The sequence below is a fragment of the Cyclopterus lumpus genome, chromosome 17 (genome assembly GCF_009769545.1).
Source record: "Cyclopterus lumpus isolate fCycLum1 chromosome 17, fCycLum1.pri, whole genome shotgun sequence".
Classification (NCBI taxonomy): domain Eukaryota; kingdom Metazoa; phylum Chordata; class Actinopteri; order Perciformes; family Cyclopteridae; genus Cyclopterus; species Cyclopterus lumpus.
Genome location: NC_046982.1, coordinates 4,243,828 through 4,263,376, shown reverse-complemented (window position 1 = coordinate 4,263,376; position 19,549 = coordinate 4,243,828). Strand labels below are relative to the sequence as shown.

Here is a 19,549-nt window from a genome sequence, read left to right as displayed (position 1 = left end):
TCAAAACAGCAAGTCATTTATTCATATTGAGAATTCTGTACGTTGTTTAATTTACCCAAAGAAAAAAAAAAAAGGAGAAAGATATACAACAGGTGTGCTTCTCTTTCCAAAATGTTGTAAAAGCTCCTTCGAGTCCCCGGGCCATCAGCCTTAAACATCTGGTTACGCCCGTGTGCTTTAAAACCAGGACGACCTAAAGACACTTCACGAGGAGCTCCAGCACGCACGCATTTAAACAATAATTAGCTTAGAAAAGACCCCAAGACTGCCGATAAAAAGGGTATCGATAAAAATCCATAATTTCAAAGACGAAAAAAAAGAAAGAAGGAAAGATCTTAAAAATTCTATATCGCGTGTCTTTATGTAGATGAATCCAGATGTGCACCGAGATGTACAGTAAAGCCGAGAATTTTAAATTAGCCCGGCAGCTTTAGAAAAGTCATCAACCGAGACCTGGAGGAACGTCCCCAAAAAGAAACTGAGATGCGTACTGGGAGTGTTGGGAGTGCACCAGTCCTCCTCTCACAAACTAATGGGACGCTCTTCGGCTGCATCGTCGATACAAAACAAAATCATTTTCAACACGACTGCAGATCAATGCCTTCTTTCTTTCCGCCTCGCACTGAACCCAGACAGTTGGTTAAGTTGTGACAGCGATCATCAGCTGCGTGGGAACTTTCTAAAATCAGCCGTCATCAAATTCATGGACCTATTAACGTGATTACTTATGAAATATGGCAGTACGGCTCCTGGAGGTGTGACTGAACACATCGGTCAGATTAGTTTGGAGACAATGACAATTAAAATTAAACTTTAAATAAAAAAAATTGAATTACTTCCCCACAAAAGGTTCAGTTTATAAAAAATAAAAAAAAATCTGGCAATTTTAACACTGTAGGTGGAATTGGACTGTTTGCAGGGGCAGTCCAATAACGGTGCATGTTTGAGTGCATGTGTACTGATTCTCACGTCATAATTCCGCATAACTATTTATTTTTTACTTTGGCCGTGTAGTCAACAAAAAAAAAATTATAATAATAATAATTTAAAAAAAACGTAGCAAGGCATCAAACATCTGCAGGAAATAGGCCGTCAAACTTGATCAGGAAGAGCAAACAAAAAGGGGAAACATTCAAATCAACAGCGCCGATCCAAACCCCACGAAGCAGACGCTCCACATACGGATCAGTGCGTACGAGCACGGGCGGGACAAAAGGACTCGTTGTCATGCAAAAATTAAAAAGGATGCCAAAAAAAACACGGCATCGCATGAAGGTCAAACTAGTTTTCTAAAGGCGGACGGCGTCGAGGGAAAAGCAGGAAGTAGTCCCCGAGAACCGAGATCCAGCGGGTGGAGGTCAACGTCGAGGACCGTGAGTCTAGCGTTGGGCCTCCTGAGCCGGCCAGACCCAAAAGGGCAGCGGACACTCTCCTCTTTTGAGCCTGGGATAATTTTCTAAAATGCATATTTATACGAAAACGATGGCCATTTAAAAAAAAAAAAAAAAAAAAAGGGCAGCGTTTCACCATTGAAGGAAAAACTATCGTGTTCTTCACAACTTTAGGAGTTTGTTTTTGATGAAATGTCGCCGTGTTTCAAAAGGGAAGCGGTAAAAACTTTTTTTTTTTTGTGAACCGAAACGGTGGCACTGGTGAGGTTGATCAGAGATGCTGAGTCAGGCTTTAAAACAGCAGCTTAAAAACAACAAGCGCGCATGCACAACACACACACACACACACACACACACACACACACACACACACACACACACACACACACGCTCATCACTCGGAGACTTTAGCCGCCTCAAAGTTGACAGCCAACTTTCTGTGCTTCCTCTTGGAAGAGGAGCTGGGGGTGTGGCCCGTCACTGGGATGTTTTGCCGAGGGGGTGTGTGCGGGGCTGCCGTCGCGGAAGCGGCGTCCGCCGGGCCGGGACTCGCCGGGGAGTGGTGGCTGTTGGCGGCGTGCTGGTGCGGCTGTGGTTCACCCTGAGCCAGTGAGTGGTCGAAGGGCTGGTTCTGGGCTTTGTGCGTCTGGTTTCTGGACACGGTGTGGGCGGCGCTGTAGAACTCCCGCGTGTCCTGGCTCTTTTTGTTGGCCGAGACTCGCTTCTTCGTCACCTGTTCGGAAAAAGGGGCGGGGTTACCACGCGTGAAGCATTGGGGGGCTGCTCACACCGAGATGCGACACTACTGGTGTGGACGATCAAATGAAAAGAACTGCTCTCTCTCTCTCTCTCTCTGAGACAGGAGCCTGGATTAAGCCACGACATAAGATCATATACACACACACACACACACACAATTATTATTTTTTAACCGCTAAAAAAGGTGGTGGCACGCCATGAGAGGAGTGCACAACGTGGGTGTGATCAGCACCCGACGTGAGAAGGAATGCGGCACACGTCACACACCTGGAGCGGAATAAACTGGTTGTGTGAGCCAATGGGCGGCACTGTTGCAGGCTGGGGGCGGGCGGCACCGGGGAAGGTTCCCGTTGGCCCGAAGAACGGCTGGTTCTGTTGGAGGAGGGGGTGGTGGGGAGGAGGCAGCGGCATTCCCCACAGTGGGGCGGGGCCGTAACCCTGGGGGGGCAGCAGCAAAGCGCCTGGAGGACAAAGCACACGGAGGAGGTTCAAATGAAGCGAGGAATTGTAGATGTAACCCTTTGCTTCTGAAGGAAGGAGAGGAAGACCGACCTTGTTGGTTGTAGACGGGGGTCATTGGTCCTAAGGTCGGGGGTCGTATCTGACCCATTCCCGGGTATAGAGGAGGTGGGAGGGGGAAGCCAGTGCCCACTGAGTTCTACAGATTAGCAGGAGGACACAGACAGAGATCTGAACTATAAAACCGGGTTATGAACATTCACAATTTCAAAAGTAATTTGTTAGAGGAAACCTTGAAGCAATAGCTCAATGGTATGACAAATGATTCCGTAGTGTAATTGTTAATATTCTTTCTCTCTTTTCTTGGAGTATCCTCACGCCGAGAGGTAAGTGACAAAATAAAGTCAGCTCCAACTAGTGGCGTCTATGACTTAACTGTCTCGCTCAGTGTGTGTGTGTGTGTGTGTGTGTGTGTGTGTGTGTGTGTGTGTGTGTGTGTGTGTGTGTGTGTGTGTGTGTGTGTGTGTGTGTCGTACCAGTCTTTGAAGGGCGAAGAAGGCAGCTTTCTCCTTGGCATCACTTTCTGATTGGCACTGCGGACCGTGAACCATCAACCCGTTGGACAGCTTCACCTGACACACGAATGTGTGACCCTGTGGGGACAGAGTAAGGGAATCATATGCATGTATACGTACACATACTGTATATAAATAATGCACGCGCACACGTTGAGGCTTCAAAACACCAGTGTAAACGTGAGGTTAATGCTGAATACAATTAGTATTATTTTCTTTAAATGTACAGAATAGCGGTTTCTGGCCTCAGCGCTGTGTGTAGTCATGTTAGCTGTTATTAAAACGTTTTGCCTGTGGCCTCTACTGATCAGAGGAAGGTTAAGAATAGCTAGTAAGGAGCCGCCAGGCAACAGCAACATCTAACTGGCTATAAAAGGACTTCTGAGAAAGCGTGAGTCCTATGCAACCATGAGAGATCCTTAACGCATGCGGCCATAGATGAGCACCCAAAACAGTGTTTAGACCAACCTGTCTGCTGCCTATGAAGCTGAAGTCGGGGGGAGCCATTCCCAACCCCACGCAGACGCACGCCAGCTCCGACACCTTGCTGGTCAGCACGGCGTTGGGGAGGTTGGCAGAGCCGGCCAATGAGGGGGAAGCTATTGCAGCGCTGTCGCCGAAGGGGGCGTTCATATTGGCTGCTGGAAAATGGGATGAAAGGGGGGGAACATGGTTTAATCTGTACACAGACAGGGGTTTGTACATCTGGTTGTGGTACATTTACCTGTTGTGTAGCAAATTGGTTACGTACCTAGTTTTTTGGAGGACCGTCGCCTGTTGTGCTGCTGGCCGCCGCTGTCAGTTGCCTCGTGGGAGGAGGGACTTCCTGTTCCGGCGCCGTCGATCTTCAGCATCTCCTTCAGCATCAGGGTTCCCTTCTGCGGAAACAAGAGCAAGCAAACAAACCCCGCATCGTATCGTTACTATGTGATCACAGGTTCTTATTCCTTCCAGATCTCTTCAGGTGTCCCGTAATGCGACACTCACCATGGCGAAGGACTGCGGGGACAACGGGCCGTCTGCTTGGCTGGTGGGCGCTTGTGGAGGAGCAGGAGGGGGTGCCGTCTGCTGGCTGCCCTTGGAGATATTAAGACTGGCGATCAGGTCCTCAAACTCAGTTGAAGCCTAAAGGGAGAGAAATATGTACATGAGGGAGCATAAGGACCGCCTTTATGCCTGGGTACGTTCACAACCACATGCCTTTCAACGAGGCAGTGCAGAGTAGATGGGAGGTTGATTTTTTTAAAAAAATCAAAGTCAGAACCTTGCGAGGAGTTCTGCTGAAGGTGCTAAACGTTGCAAAAAAACATCATCAATTAAAACAAGTCCTCATCATCAAATCAAAAACCCCGTGCCGGTTGACTCAATTGATGGACGTTCACCATATGTTCCAATGACAGCAAGTTTAAAACCCGGGTAAGATGGCCGCCACACTGTATGCGTGCTACTGTTTTACATGTGTGGTTTACACGAGCATACGGACTGAGGACTCAACACTTGGAGCAACAAGCTACCGGCTGACACTGAAAACCTTCACAACCTTTATAGCTCAAAGACGCACATCAAGTGATCGGCAGAAAACTAGGTCATCGAAAAGGCCATTCAAAGTGTGTGTGTGTGTGTGTGTGTGTGTGTACCTTATTGGCCGTGTTCTGAGGGGGGAAAAGGGAGTTGGCATCTTCATTTTTCTTCAACAGTCTGATTCCGGCAACTGGGGCCTGCAAAGTACACACACCATTATTCTAGCTACATATTCACACACACACACACACACACACACACGTGTAAATATAACATGCTTCCAATGAAATCATGCAAGTACATCGCACTGTACACAAACGTGTACACATACACATATATAATAATGTATATTTTATGTACACACACACACTGTATATATGGTTGTCTGAGCACGTGTGTACTTACGGTTTTGTTGGACTGCTGGTTCTTCCCCTGTTGGGAAAGTCCTTCCTAGAGTTGGAAACACACAAAGTGTTCTATTATCTTCACAATATCAAATGCTTGAAGGTTGCAAACCTCAAACCACAACAAACATGCCAACTAATATGAACACCATGGTGCAATATTAGTCCCTTCTCATTCACAATATCTATTCAAATGGGCCTCTCACACACAGACGTACATTGTGCCAGTGAGCAGGAGGCTTGAGAGGAGGACCAGAGTTCTGCAGAGACTGCCACACATTAGTGTACTCCTGGAGGAGTGGAGACAGACAAAAGATGAGAACAAAACAAATGTGTACATTAGTAAGATCGCATGGTTAAAAAGGGCCCGTGCACACACACAGAGGAGCCCACGCTCACCTTGGCCTGTTGTTTCTGGACAGGACCCTTAGAGGGAGAGTTCCTGTTGTTGCCCTGGGAGGCTGCCTTCACCACACCGTGTTTATTGTTATGCTGCAGGAGTGCAGCGGCGGAGCAGAACGAAAGGGGAGTAAGAGGAAAGAAATGGCGCGGTGGGACACAAAATGGGTACGTGTGGGGCGCGGCTCCGCCCTTACCTGTGTCGACGTGAAGGGCGACCGTGGAGAGTGGTTCAGCTGCCGCGGGGAGTTGAAGTTGGCGGCCGTGGCCGGCTGAGGTTTGACGATGGCGGTGAGTTTATGGGAACTGTGATCCACTCGCGCTCCGTGGGAAAGGTTGATGAGCGCGCAGGGCGGGAGGCGGTAACCGCGAGGTGATGTACACCTGAAGGGGGAGGAGTCATGAGACCGGGTCGGAAATCACTCTGATGTAGAGTGGGATGGCATTTACTTAGATACCAATATATTACCCATATAGAATTATTATTATTATGCGCTCCTGGTGTGTTTCCAACATTATGCTCTGCTCTGTTGGACATGAAATAATGCAGCACCACGATCACACTGCAGATTACCTGATGTTGAGACCTCCGGCAAACTCTTCATCGAAGACAACTTCGTAGAGGACCTCCGCCTCGCGCTCGGCTGAAGGCACAAAGACAGACCGGATGTCAAAGCGTGTCCTTTTAGCTCGTGCACATGTTCACGGTATGAAGACGTCCTCACCTCCTTTGATGCCAATGACGGTTCCCCGGAGTCCCAGAGGGACGGAGAAGCTCTCCCTGGTGTTGATGACTCGGTCGAACAGGCGGTACTCTGAATCCGGGTCCGGAACCACTCCCTGCTGCTGCTCCAAGGGCTACACACACACACACACACACACACACACACGATCAATACTTTGTTAGTGTATATATGCAGGGCTCAACAATCAGTACTATTCATTATTTGGTAAAAATATTAATATTATTATTAGTAGTATAGCCTTGAATTAAAAAACACAGAATATTAGTTGACGATTTTTTTCCCTTTACATCCAGGCCGACACTTGGTGTGCCAACTTTCATTTTTGGATGAAAGCATAAAAACAGAAACACAATCCTCAAATCCATTGCCGTAACTGTTGCTTTCACAATAATAAAACAGTGAACACTTACAATGTGGTCACCTTTCCTCCGGGTGGCGCCAAAGGAGCACGTTACTGTATATGCTGAGATTCATTCTACTGGTTTTCTGATTTATGCGTTTATAATATTTGATTCATAGCCTTCAATACAAGGACATCAACAATAATGATAAAATATGATAACAATAATAATGATAAAATACGATAACAATAATAATGACCGATGCAACACCATTGATTATCCTAAATGGTCAGGTTTTACAGTATACCTAACAATTACATGTCATTTTGGACATGTATAAAACGTCCATAGCCTGAGTTTAGCTAATGGACTGAACTGAATAGTTCTCTATAAGTTATCGTCACAATTAATTTTGTGTGTATGTGAGACAATCCACCAACGTTTCCAAGCAAGGGTCCCAAACCAAAATACATTGAAGTTACAAACCACAGAAGACGGAAGCAAAAGAGAAAATGTTTGTCGACGATGAATACATTTTTGAATGGGGATGGAAATATTTAAAATACTTTCTATCTTTTTTCTCTACAAAAAGCAAAGCGAATCAATTTCAATTCAATTGTCAGTGTTCTTTTTAGTTAAAAACTACAAACACCATTCATGTATTAGCTTAGCAACACCATAATTGTAACAGTGAGTAATATTGTTAAAGCGAGTATGATGTCCATGACTGCAGGATTTTTTTTTTTTAAAGCTCTTCCATTCTTCTTTTTAGACACTCATAGAAATTCACCTAAGGCCTCAATTTACTTTGTTGGAAGATTTTTCGTGACGTGCGAGAAATCAGCCAAAAGGTAAACATATGGATATGTTGTATATACACACATGACACACTCACCCTGAAGAGGAGATGAGGCTTGACTGTCACGCGGACTTTCTTGGTGCTCTTCTTCACCTAAGACAAAGAGAGGGGGTGTGAATGGGTGTGAGTGGTGCTGCGGTTTGAGCCCGCTTTGAATGCGGCGCGTCAATGTCACCTTGGCCCTCTCCACCGCATCCTCGATCCTCTCCACGATGGCAGAGTCCAGCACCTGAAGGTCACACGACGTCCTGCCGATGGAGCTCACCGGGTGACCTTTCAACCACGAGGTGATCTCACCGACCTTCTCCGCACTGCGGGGGGAAGGGGGGGGGGGGGGGGGGGGGGAGAGATCATCGATCAGAACAACATCCTTTCAGGGAATTCAGAAGTTAACGAGTTTGTTCAAACTGCGAGTGCTGAGAAAGGTTCATTAGGAGGTACGGCAAGAGGAAATGCTCCTGTGTGTGTGTGTGTGTGTGTGTGTGTGTGTGTGTGTGTGTGTGTGTGTGTATTTTATTACCCGTTCTGGTCCTCTGCAGGCCAGACGTCATCTTCATAGAAAACATCGTCATGACTGTTTCTGGACACCAAGTTGAAGACTTCAGAAAATCTAGAAAAGCATTACATAAACAATTTAAAAATGTTGCAATAGTGCATCTTTTAACTAAACATGTTTACCCCGTCTGCTGTGTACACTATATCAAAAATATGTTCACCTTTTCATCTTGGAACCCAAGCAGTTATCTCTGCTCTTTTCCATTACTGAGCCGTCTAGTAATACACCGACTGTGGATAAGTACCTCATAAAAGGCCCACTTCTATAAATTCTAACTATCACATTAATGTTCTCACACAGATTCTTCTGTTTACCTGTCCAGGTATTCCGCCAGCAATTCCTCCACAGCCGAAGAGTAGAGCCACTCCTTTTCCGTTCTCTTGGTGTACCCAGGAACCTCCTCGTTCTTCTTGTTGAACTTCAGGTTGAGGCCAACGTTAGCTTTTTGCTCCCCACAGGGGCTGCGAACAGTGAAGGGGGCAAACATTGGTGCACAGCAGGACGGCAGAGGAAATAAAAGGGTTTTGACCAGTGGAACCAACTAAACCCTTCGCGACACAGAAAAATGGGCAGAAACACTGCCTTCCAGTTCTATGCCTTCGGAACTTTCACTTCCATATCTGTCCGAAATGCCCTCAATCATTTTGTTCGATTAGGCTTCAGATTTTTTAAAAAAACAGGCTATGAAAGTGTAAAAAATGTTTTTCAAAAAGAAAGAAAAGAAGATGTAAACATCAGAATAGCCAAACGTAAATGAATCCCGTGCATCCCAGCTAGAACCGCTCACTTCTTCTTGGAGCCTCTACCGATGAAGATGCTTCCCGAGAAGCGGGACACGAGGTAGCTGGTGATGCCGAGCCGAGACGCCAGAATGTACCCGGGGCTGTACTTCACACAGTACTTCTGCGGGGTGAAAGAAAGCGCACGTGAGGCACAAATGGGGGGGGGGGGGGGGGGTTACATCAGTGGAATCGCATGGCACATGGTGGTCTCTTACGTGCTGATTCTGGATCAGAAGCTCCAGCTGTGGCTCGTGCGGCACATTGAAGACCACCCGCACCCGCCCGTCTTTGATGACGTCGCTCGAGTCTTGCACCTGTGGAGCGAGGAACAAAGAGGGGCGGAGATTCAGGAGGAGACATTTATATAGTCGAGCCGGCGCCGCTTTCCGCAAATGGCACACGATAACCAAGAGAACGCGTGGCGAATCTTGCAGGACGGCGGCCCCTTACCTCGCCCACGGCGCCGTAGTACGGGTTCCCCACCATGAACACGGTGGTTGCTAGAGGGAAGAGCTCGTCTAAGCTCTTGAAGCAGGTCACCGACGAGTAGAAGGCCTTGATGTCCTGGAGGGACGACGGCAAACGGGGAAAACGGGTGAGTTGAGAGACACGGGGGAAAGGGGTGTCTTCAGCAGTGTCAGTTAGCAAGATGTCCCCCCGGAAATATCAATATATGGATGCATCATTTGCTTTTCTAACACACTGCTCACATAATTAGCAGCATGTTTGTATATCTTCGAAGACTCACCAATTCACGGCTCTAAACTAAAAGGTGAGCTTGTTTTAGCCACCAGGGCAGCTCGGCTTTGGAACGACCTGCCGGCAGTATCGGCAATCTCTTTGAAATCACTTTTTAAAACCTTTTTTTTTAATTTAATTTGATTATGTACTGGTATTTTTTTTTAATGTTTTTGAGTTTTATGGCATTTTAATTTATTTCTGTTTATTGTATCGAGGTGTTTTCTTATTGTTTCATCTATTGTAACTGCTTTAGTTTGGATTCACCGTTTGGTTTTCTGTGGTTATTTTGTCTGTTAACCTGCTTTTGCTTTGCTTGGTCCGTCAATGCTTTTGACAAAGACCGTTTCAAAAAGCGGTCATATAAATAAAGCTATTAGTATTATTATCTTATAAAAAACTAAAAGACTTCGTCAGCTCCTAAGCTCTAATGTAGCAACATGTGGCACTTTTATGAAGGACTAAATGACTTGGAATGTGATGGAACTATATTACTACAACACAGAATCTAAAATGGCTGCAAATGGTTACCACCATTATACCGTTATACCATTTAATACTGTTGCAAATTATTCTCGGGGGTTCTTGGATGTGAAAAACTTCAACCCAGTCCGGTAAAACAGAAGAAAAGCATTTAGTGACGCTTACAATGCAAAAACTAAAACTAAAAAGTCAGAACTGAAAAAAATATTTGGAGCAGATCTATTGGATCTCGGGATTTTTTTATTTCTTTTCATTCATGGCATGAACTGGGCGCTCTCGGCGAGTTGCTGTGGAGCGACCCTGCTGCCTCGTGGAAAACACTACAGCTCAGCATAAAGACCCACGGCTGCCGAGTACCGCTACGGATCCAGGTTTGTATTTTGGATTTAAAACATATTGCATTCATGGTGCTCGCTTGGTCACAGGCCCCAATGACTCTGACCCGTGAATCCATTTCTGGCGTGCGTGTACCTTAACAATGGTCTGATAGGCGAAGGGGAGGACCTGCTTGGACCACTGTTTCTCAAGTTCCACCACCCCGTTGGCTTTGGGGATGTATTTCCTTCCCGACAACAACTGGCCGTACAAAACCACCGACGTGTCGTTCACCATGATGCCTTTCCTCTTCACGAAACTGGGAGGAAGACAAATCACTTTAAAGAACCGAATCACACACAAACACACACACACACACACACGTGAAATATGGCCGGGAGGTCACGCTTTATCTTTGCCACTTAGCCCCCCCCCCCGAGAACAAACGGCCGCAACACACTTCCAAAACAACATTACGAAGAAATTGTCTTAAAAGACGAGCCGTGCTCATGGAGACTTACTATTCCGTGAGTCCCTGCACATCCTTCACCCAGTCCTTCTGCTCCTTGTCAGAGGGGCAGGTGACTTTGGTGGGGGGAGGAGTGGAGGGCCTGTCATACACACGTTGGACACCGGGTGGTTCATCTAGACAGAACCTGCAAAACAGGGAAAAACAACTCCACTGAGTGTGCTTCACGCAGACACGACGCCGGAGTCTGCGCTAGCGGACGCGCACGCTGCAGTCGGACAGATTGTGGCCGAGGAGTCGTCGGACGATATTGTAAAGACACTGTCAAATTTGTCGAGAAATACATCTTTTTTTCTCCATCAACATACTCTTTTTCATTTCAGCTGTGGGGGGGGGGAAATATGCCTTCCATAAAAACATGGTGATGGCTCCAATATGGTAAAAACTTCATACACTGATTATTGATACATGCGTAGAATCTCTCCAGATTGTAAATAATCAAATCAGTTATTGGACAGAGTGCCAATTCTTACTTGACGTTTCCATCCGACACTGCGATGATGCGAGCTTCCTCGAGATGCGGCCAGTTGACGAACACCGGCTTCCCCAGCACTTGTTGAGCAACATGGTCACAAACCTAAAGAGACAGCGAGGGAAAGGATTTCAATATTGTGGCCCCCCCCCCCCCATAAAAAACAACAACAGGGACATTAAGGAGGGTTGAAATCCATACAAAATGTACACGTTTTTGGTCATAATCAGGATGTGGTTTAAAAAATTCAACTTGGTGAAAGTGGAAAATAATACTAATAGATAATGTTAATGATTTTGGCACAGACATTTTTGTTTTGTTATGATCAACTTCAAACATGAGGCACGAGGGATGAGTCTGCTTTAAATATTTTCAGCTGTGTTTTTTTGTAACTTTGTTTTATTGTGGATCTTTTTAAAAAGGCCAATATGAAAAGGTTTGGACCAAGGAGGGTCCTAAAAGTGTGCGATTTAATTTCCCCGAATGGAATTCGGATTTGGAAGAGAGAATGGAGTGATCTCAGAAGTAAAAACAAGTCAAAGGCCGTAGCATGTATGGCAGGAGCACCCTGGCGGCGGCTGCTCAGCCGATGGACGCCATGGTGTCTCAGTTCCTTCTAATAAGGAGAGTCGAAGCTCACCGGCTCTCCTTCTTGGCTGGGGAGGATATCCAGCATCATGTTCTCCCCTCTGCTGCTCTGCTGGAACACGACCACCCCACTCTTCTTTTTGAAAAACTAGAAAAGAGAGCGACATGGAGACAGAGACAAAAGGGGAAAAAGAAAGTGGACATTATTCTTAATCATTCTCCTTCCAGGTAGTCTACTACTCCATTAGACCCTGTATATTCTCACACACACACACACACACGCACACACACACACACACACAACCTTGTGTTTGATGTGTTGCAGCGTGGGGAAGCCACAGAAGTACAGAGCTGAGCGGTCGAAGCGTCTGCTGACGTGGTCCAACGCCACGTGCCAGGCGTCCATAGGGATGTCCGTTTTCCTGTGACACACAAACAACACGGTCAACCTGCAGCGGACGATTGCGTGAGAAAGCACGCACCAACAAAATAAATAAAAGCTACTTCCTGAACCTGCAATGTGACAGGAAAACCGTGACCAATCAAATGCTGCAAATACCGAACAATTGCCCCACTAGCTTTCACTCCAGCTGGATTCCTTGATAAAACTTTTTTTAAAAATGGAAAAGAAATTGTGACACATTTCTGTTGTGGGAATAGAAGATGACTAGAATGCCCTGTGTGTGTGTGTGTGTGTGTGTGTCTACCTGACGTGGCAGTGGACGATGTCGGGGAACAGCTGAGGCAGGTTGGAGGTGTATGTGAAGTCCTTTTGGGAGTCGTACGAGTAGACCGCACACTCTGTGTGACGATTCCTGCCCTTCTCCTCTTTCGTCATCTTGTCATTAAAGGGGTCCATGGCTGCTAGTAGGCACCTCTGTTCAATAAACACCATACACACACACACACACATATGAGTATGCCTTTTTAACATCATTGCGTGAGGGTTTTTCCTCCGTGTCTGTGTGTGTGTGTGTGTACCTCATCTATGAATGGAATAAGAACCACAGCCTCCCATTCCTGCTGCTTTCCATTGAGGTCCGTTTGAAAGTCAAGTGGGTAGTACTCAATGATGGGGGAGAGTTCACTGGACATCAGGTGCTGTAACGGAAGAAGAAAAAAAGATCAACTTTTATATTTCACTTTTGGATCTTGCACAAATCTTAATATTTGCTCCATTCTGCGATACTTGCACGTGTGTGCGTACACACGGCATCGTGTGTGTGCGATAGCGAGTGCGTTACCCTGTAACTCTCGGGCAGCAGCTCCATGCTGGCAGCGGGCAAGACGGCCAACAGCTGCTGGAAGGGCATGAAGGGTTTCTCAAGGTCAAAGGTCAACTTTAACCCCGATATGTTCTTGATGTCGGAGAGGAAGGGGGCGTAGTGGTAGGGGTAGTACCTGAACAGACAGGCACACATTATTAAATATGATTTACATATTGAACAAAAGGATGGGAGCAGAGGAAGGAAAGCGAGCAACATGCTCTTACCAACGTCCTCAACTATAAATTAATGTTTTTTTGCATTACTTTCCACATTGTATTCAAGCTCAAGCTATCCGATACGCCCTCACTTCTCAAGAACATTCATAACATAATCCGAATTACCCCTAGAGTACACTTGCTTCCAACACTTTGAGGTCATCTTGGACATAAACAGCATACTTGTTGATGTGAGGTACGAATGGCTAATATGTAGAATACATAAAAGGTTCTCACCAGCTCCAGGACTGAACCCCGTGGTAATAGTAGTGGAGAATCCACTGGATACCTTCCACGTAGCACTTGGCCTGCTTGGCTAGAAAGTCACTGCAAATGAGAATATTTCAGGGTTCGCTCGCAAGTTGATGTATGGGCATGAAATATCCGTTAAAAGAAAAAATAAAGTTACATCGACAAATATGTTTGACCTTACATGTCCATTCATTTCTCTAAATCTTTTTTCTGAACAGCTGAGGGCGAGTAAACTACACAAGCACCTGCCAACACGTATTCAAACAACTGAAATGTTTCGTGTAACAAGACCACTCTACCAAGGTATGAGGAAAGGGAGAACATTGTGTTCTTAATTTCTGTGTTTGTGATTTAAAAACATATGTAAAAAAAAAAAAAAGTTTTACCGGGATTCTGCTGAAAATGGCAGTGGCTTACTGCGAGACTAGGTAGAGACCATCACAACTAAATGTATTACCTATTGCGTCATCGGGCTAATAGCCAGTGTGGTGGCTGACGCTTGATGTGTTACTTTTGGACATCGCAGATCGGTATTGTGGTGCGAGGATCAGACGTTCTATGCATTTTTTTTCCCCCTATGCGGTCGCGTCTTGCTGTCTCTATGCACTGCATGCGTGTTGGTCTATGCACTCACTCAGACACCACATCCACGCCCATCTTGGTCATATAGTAGGTGCGCTTGTACTGTCTGAACTCAGTTTCAAACATATCTTCCTCCTCTTCCTCGTCGTCGCCCACGCCTCCTTTTCCTTCTCCAATCACTCGTTCTGACGAGGTCAAATCCTACACACAAACACGTTATTACTCACAAGCAATAAATAATTGATATATATAAAAATATGTGCAGTCACAGTTTGACATAACAGCAGACCTTGTTCTTGTTGGCGGCTTTGCTGGCAGCTTCCTTTTCTGCTGCTAGTCCGGCCGCCTCGTTCAGATACTTGTTACCGACTTTACTCTCAAACCACTTCAGGTCCACAAAGATCTCACTGAAATGTTCCCGGTCGAACTGGAGGAAGGAAAGAAGGAAGGAAGGAAGGAAGGAAGGAAGGAAGGAAGGAAGGAAGGAAGGAAGGAAGGAAGGAAGGAAGGAAGGAAGGAAGGAAGGAAAGAAGGAAGGAAGGAAGGAAGGAAGGAAAGAAGGAAGGAAGGAAGGAAAGAAGGGGGGGCGGGGAAATCATGCATTTAGAAAAAACACGCAATTTCATTTCACACTGTAGAGTTGTAATGTCTTTTTATATACACACTTGCACATGTAAATAAGAACGTCTATGTTTTAAATGAATACATATTATGAAGAATGTATTGGGAAAACATAGGAGAAAGTTACTGTATAAATATGATCACTGTATGATCAGCAAAGATGTCATCATGTGCGATTTGTTAGCATAACGCTTAGGGGTTGTGTGTTGAGCAGATTTGGAAGGAAATACAAAAAGGGGTTGAAAAGTTGTCTCTTGCCACTTTAATATTTTGAAAGATTCTGGGTTGTTCAGTTTTTTTTTTACAGTTTTCAATAATGTTAATCATGTGCCCCATTTATATAGTTGAATTCACTTTGTAAATAACATTATTCAGCATCATCCAAAGCCAAACTAAATGAATATCAATTCCTATATAAAAAGGCGTAAGTTGAAAAGAATGCATGTCAAAAAGTGGATCTGTGTACAGTGTTGCCTCACCTCAGCAAGCTTCTCCATGTATTTCTCAAAGTTCCTCAGGTTCAGGTGGCCGTTCTCGTTCAGGTAGCCTGAGTCAGAAAACAGGAGTCCGTTTGGGTTTTTCTTACAAGCGAGGTGGAAATCATAGGACGCAGAACATGTTTCTACATTGTACAGACGATTTGATGTGAGCAACCCTTGAAACGGCTTCCAAAGACCATGATAAACACCTATTTATATATTTACACTGAACATTTGAACGATTATTAACAGATAAGTGGGAAGTTAGGACGCGCGTCTCTCACCCCCCATCGTGGGCAGAGACCTGATGTAGGTCTTGTACAGCAACGGCAGAGCGTCGTGGCTGATGTGAAGGTGGGGGAGGTGAGGGATGAAATCGTTCCCCACTAGGAAGCCCATGAGGATCCAGTCGTCTATTATTCGCTCCAAATCATAATGAGAACCGATATGATTCTGAAAAAAAAGAAAGAATAAACATAATCAGAAGATATCCAATCCGGCAACATGGATTATTATTTTTTTTTTTTAAAGGCACAAAAACGTCTATTAAAACCTTCACAGACGTTGAGAAGACTGTTCATGATGATCCTAATAGTGTGTGTGTGTGTGTGTGTGTCTCTCTCTCACCCGGAGCTCAGAGAACTCATAGTCAATGTACTCCCTCATCAGAGACAAGTGAAGCAAGTGAAAAGTTGTCTCCTCTGGAGCCGTTATTCTAAAAGAAATAAGGGTCCATAGAAAAGAAATTAAACTGGTGGAACGGGAAAGACAAGTAAACAAAAACACGTGTAATAAAACAACAAAAAAGAGACTGAAGACCTTTTCTGGTTTTTCTTTCCTCCGAAGCGGACCTCTTCCCTGAGCAGGGAGAAATTTGGCTCGTGGCTGGTCAAACCCAACATGATCTAGGACACAGAGGGGAGACAGCGTCAGCATCCACATGGGGGGGGTTTGAGAGATGATGCACCCCCCGATCGAAGAGCCCTACCAGGTCAGCGTCCAGGCCGTATAGGCAGTGCCGGGTGTTGGGGTCGTGACCCGGCTGGGTGTTCTCAGAGCGAATGAACTCCATGATCTTGTGCTCTCCCTCGCCTGGAGTCTGCGGAGGGGGAAAGGGGGGAGAGAAGATAAATGCACACGTTGCACAAGAGACATCGGAAGCCATATTAACTGGAGCGGCCGCTGACGCACCTCGTGACCAGACAGGTAGACGTTGACGTTCTGCCACAGCCTGTCGGCAGAGACCTTGGTGTGGACGAAATACTTGAGCTGCTCCTGGAGTCTTGCCATGAAGTCGGTGCCTGGAAGATAGATGATTGATTAAAAGAAATGTTTACATAAAAATGTCTGGTTATCAGTCACATATATGTGTTTTATTTTACGTGATGTAGAAATCCTGTGGACGACTGCTTTCACGCCACGGATGACGCTCACTGGGAAGCGTTAGTTTAGTTTGCACCAGTTCGATTTCGCACCGACCAAAACAATCCGAGCCAAAAGAAAATGAAAAAAGCAAACGCCCCAGAGTGTGTATGAAGCACACCGAACAGGTCGAAGCAAAGAGAGCGATGAAACTGCAAAGCAAGTTAAGAGGAACTCTGACACGCACGTTCCAAGTCAGAGTGGGTGGGGAAGAGAGTCTAAAATAAACCCGTTTCACAATTCTCAAACATGTGATGAGAAATGCATTTTGAAAAAATATATATTTTTAGAGATGTTTTCCTGTTAATGTGGAAGGGTTAGAAAAACAGATCTCCCGGACTTGTGATGTTGGCTTTGTGTGAAGCTTCAGAGCCTTTCCTACCGGGAGTGATACAATTGGAGTCGAAGCGAGCCTCCGTCGGAAGCACCTCTCCTTTATCCAGAGCTTTTTTGATCTTGTCCTCTGCTTCTTTGGCTGACCTGGACACACAGAGACCCACACAGATATGAGAGAGCGAGAGAGAGAAAGCAGATGAGATTCACAGTCTCAGCCTGTAGTCTGGTTTATTCCGTCTTTACCAAAGCAAGTGTCTGGAGGCTCATTCCGCCGTGTAAGGCTGCGCCACAAATGTCTCTGAATTACACCAGACACTAGGCAGAATGCATTCGCAAAATTCGTCGTCTTGATCAGATCAGTAAATAGAGAATGTTCCACGTTGTACACATTGTGTTCATTGCAATGCCATTGGTCTTCATTTGGTCCTCGCAAGAAAAGAAAAGCTACTGCAACAACCTAAACTGAACAATCACGTTGAACTGTCTTTGAGGCTAAGAGGAGGAGGATTTCCAGGTGACAGGGCTGCAAGTTTGCATATTTAAATATAAACTATAAATGTGAAAAATAATGTAAGAGAAAAATGACGTAATCCTATGTTTATGTGTTCAAAACAAACGCCAGACAGGCACAACAACACTAAAATCAGGTCTGGATCAAGTTCATGGAGCACGGTCAGATGACCCCGGTTGACCCTACTCCGGGTATCACCACACACACACAAACAGAGGAGATAATGTCTGTGTTTTGCTGCCCCCCGCCCCCCCTCTCTACCTGAATCGCCTTCCTCTCTGCTGGTTCATCTTTGCCCTCGGCGCCACACCGTCCACCGCCATGAAGAAGACCTTGCGAGGCTTGATGATCCGGAAGAGCACCTCCAGGTAGTGGAAGATGTCCGCGAAGATCTTCTCCTCGGAAATGCGAAAGTGGACATCCTCGTCGTTCGGGTGGGAGCACTGGTGGATAATCCCGTTCATGTCTAGATAGAGGTTGTCAAACTCTGGAATCTGAAGAAAGAAAGGAACAAAAAGGAAAAGGCGATGCGTCATAAATTGTTCCCCGGCTGTCTGGAGATCTCTCAGCAGCAAACAGATATATTGCAGTGCAGATTGGGGGAGAGAAAGGGTCAACTCATGTAGTGGTCTCCTCCAGCCTGATACACACGAAGAACCGAAACTCTCTTTCCCTTGACATTCAGACCGGAGTAAAAGAGGCAAAATGACATTTGAGCTGTGCAGTGACCTTAAGTGTCAGAGACAGGCACACAACATCTTCCCCATATCCATCCTATACCAAGCTGCCAGCTTTTTAAAAGTATGTTGTTATTGTCTTAAACGCGTCAAAGCTGACGTACGCAATGAGTGACACAGCCACGTCCAGCTGATGAAACTGCTGCTGGAGCTCTGAAACACCATCTGCTTTACTCCTCTGGGAACTAGCTCGCTAACCAAGTCAGTTCCACCAACCCCCATAATGTACGGTTAACTAACTCCCCCTTAGTATAAGCTGGAGCAGATACGGCCTGACGGGCAGAATGACTGCGTTATAAAACAACCACATTCGCGTTTCAGAGCAAGGTGGCTGTAAACTAACTAGCTGGCGACTAACGTTAGCTTCAGCCTCTCCTCTCCACTTCCCCCTCTTGTGAGCGTAAAGTTGGTGAGCTCAGCTGACCGTGCGGGGTTTAATGTGGTGTGGTGTGGTGTGGTGTGGTGTGTGTGTGGGGGGGGGGGGGGTTGTTTCTGAATGTTTCAGCCCCAACAAAGAGCCCAAACAGCCCGGTAGTACCGTGGGAACTTGAATGTACGTTGTCTCTGTGTAACGTTCCACGTAAGCTAGACGGTAGCGACACAGGAAGCGAGTTAGTCTTGTAATTCGGTAAAAGACTAACGTTAGCTTTATTGCGTGTAATTAAATAAGGCTGCTCATGAGGGGTCGTCAAGAGCTGTGTCCCGTCGCCAAGCATTGGTGAGCATTTTATTCCACGGCCCACCGCGAACCTCATACTTAGCTCGCTGATAGCCGCCGGCTAGCTAAGCTAGCGCCGCGGCTATCGGCAGCAGAGGCTCCTGAAGCTAACAACATTCCATCCTTGGTTTTCTACCTGGTGCTCCTTGACAACTTCACTGAGACAAGGATAGCGCTCCGAGATCCATCGGTAAAATTTCGGCACTCCCATCTTCGCCACGAAAGTCTCGACCTGTGGGTTAAATCAGTAAACAGTCCGGGCTGAGAGGAGGCGTTTAGCTGTGCGGGTAACTGGATACGGCTACGGTTTCTCTGGGTAACATGAGAACCTGCTTTGGGGGGGGAGGGGGGGTCCGGTTTTGTTTCCGTCGGCCGCTAACTAAGCTAGTTGTCCGTGGTCCGTCTGCTAAATCACTCCGCCGCTACTGTGAGAACACTCGTTCCGTTCTTGTTTGTTTGTTTCAATTTCTCCCTCACTACAGAAACAAAAT

General features: G+C 46.1%; 1 protein-coding gene across 2 annotated transcripts; it reads right to left on the bottom strand.

The window, feature by feature from the left end:
• Positions 1-1,586: 1,586 nt before the first annotated feature.
• xrn1 (5'-3' exoribonuclease 1) lies at positions 1,587-19,423 on the bottom strand. Of its 2 annotated transcripts, none has more exons than XM_034555258.1 (41): positions 19,195-19,423; positions 17,865-18,097; positions 17,139-17,236; positions 16,526-16,635; positions 16,323-16,433; positions 16,154-16,239; positions 15,962-16,049; positions 15,619-15,787; positions 15,335-15,402; positions 14,524-14,661; positions 14,287-14,435; positions 13,638-13,727; positions 13,162-13,318; positions 12,899-13,018; positions 12,625-12,794; positions 12,222-12,339; positions 11,970-12,065; positions 11,331-11,434; positions 10,850-10,984; positions 10,485-10,647; positions 9,243-9,356; positions 9,008-9,106; positions 8,798-8,913; positions 8,325-8,471; positions 7,975-8,064; positions 7,630-7,765; positions 7,491-7,547; positions 6,234-6,366; positions 6,083-6,152; positions 5,706-5,892; positions 5,509-5,601; positions 5,328-5,399; positions 5,111-5,155; positions 4,822-4,902; positions 4,172-4,309; positions 3,936-4,062; positions 3,653-3,825; positions 3,146-3,262; positions 2,703-2,808; positions 2,418-2,611; positions 1,587-2,124 (listed from the first exon to the last, which is right to left on the bottom strand). In XM_034555258.1, the coding sequence occupies exons 1-41, from the start codon at positions 19,267-19,269 to the stop codon at positions 1,786-1,788; spliced, it is 5,112 nt and encodes a 1,703-aa protein (XP_034411149.1). In that variant the 5' UTR covers positions 19,270-19,423; the 3' UTR covers positions 1,587-1,785. The 2 variants fall into 2 exon arrangements, with proteins under 2 accessions (XP_034411149.1, XP_034411151.1); XM_034555260.1 differs by having other exon boundaries at positions 3,653-3,822.
• Between the last annotated feature and the right edge of the window lie 126 nt (positions 19,424-19,549).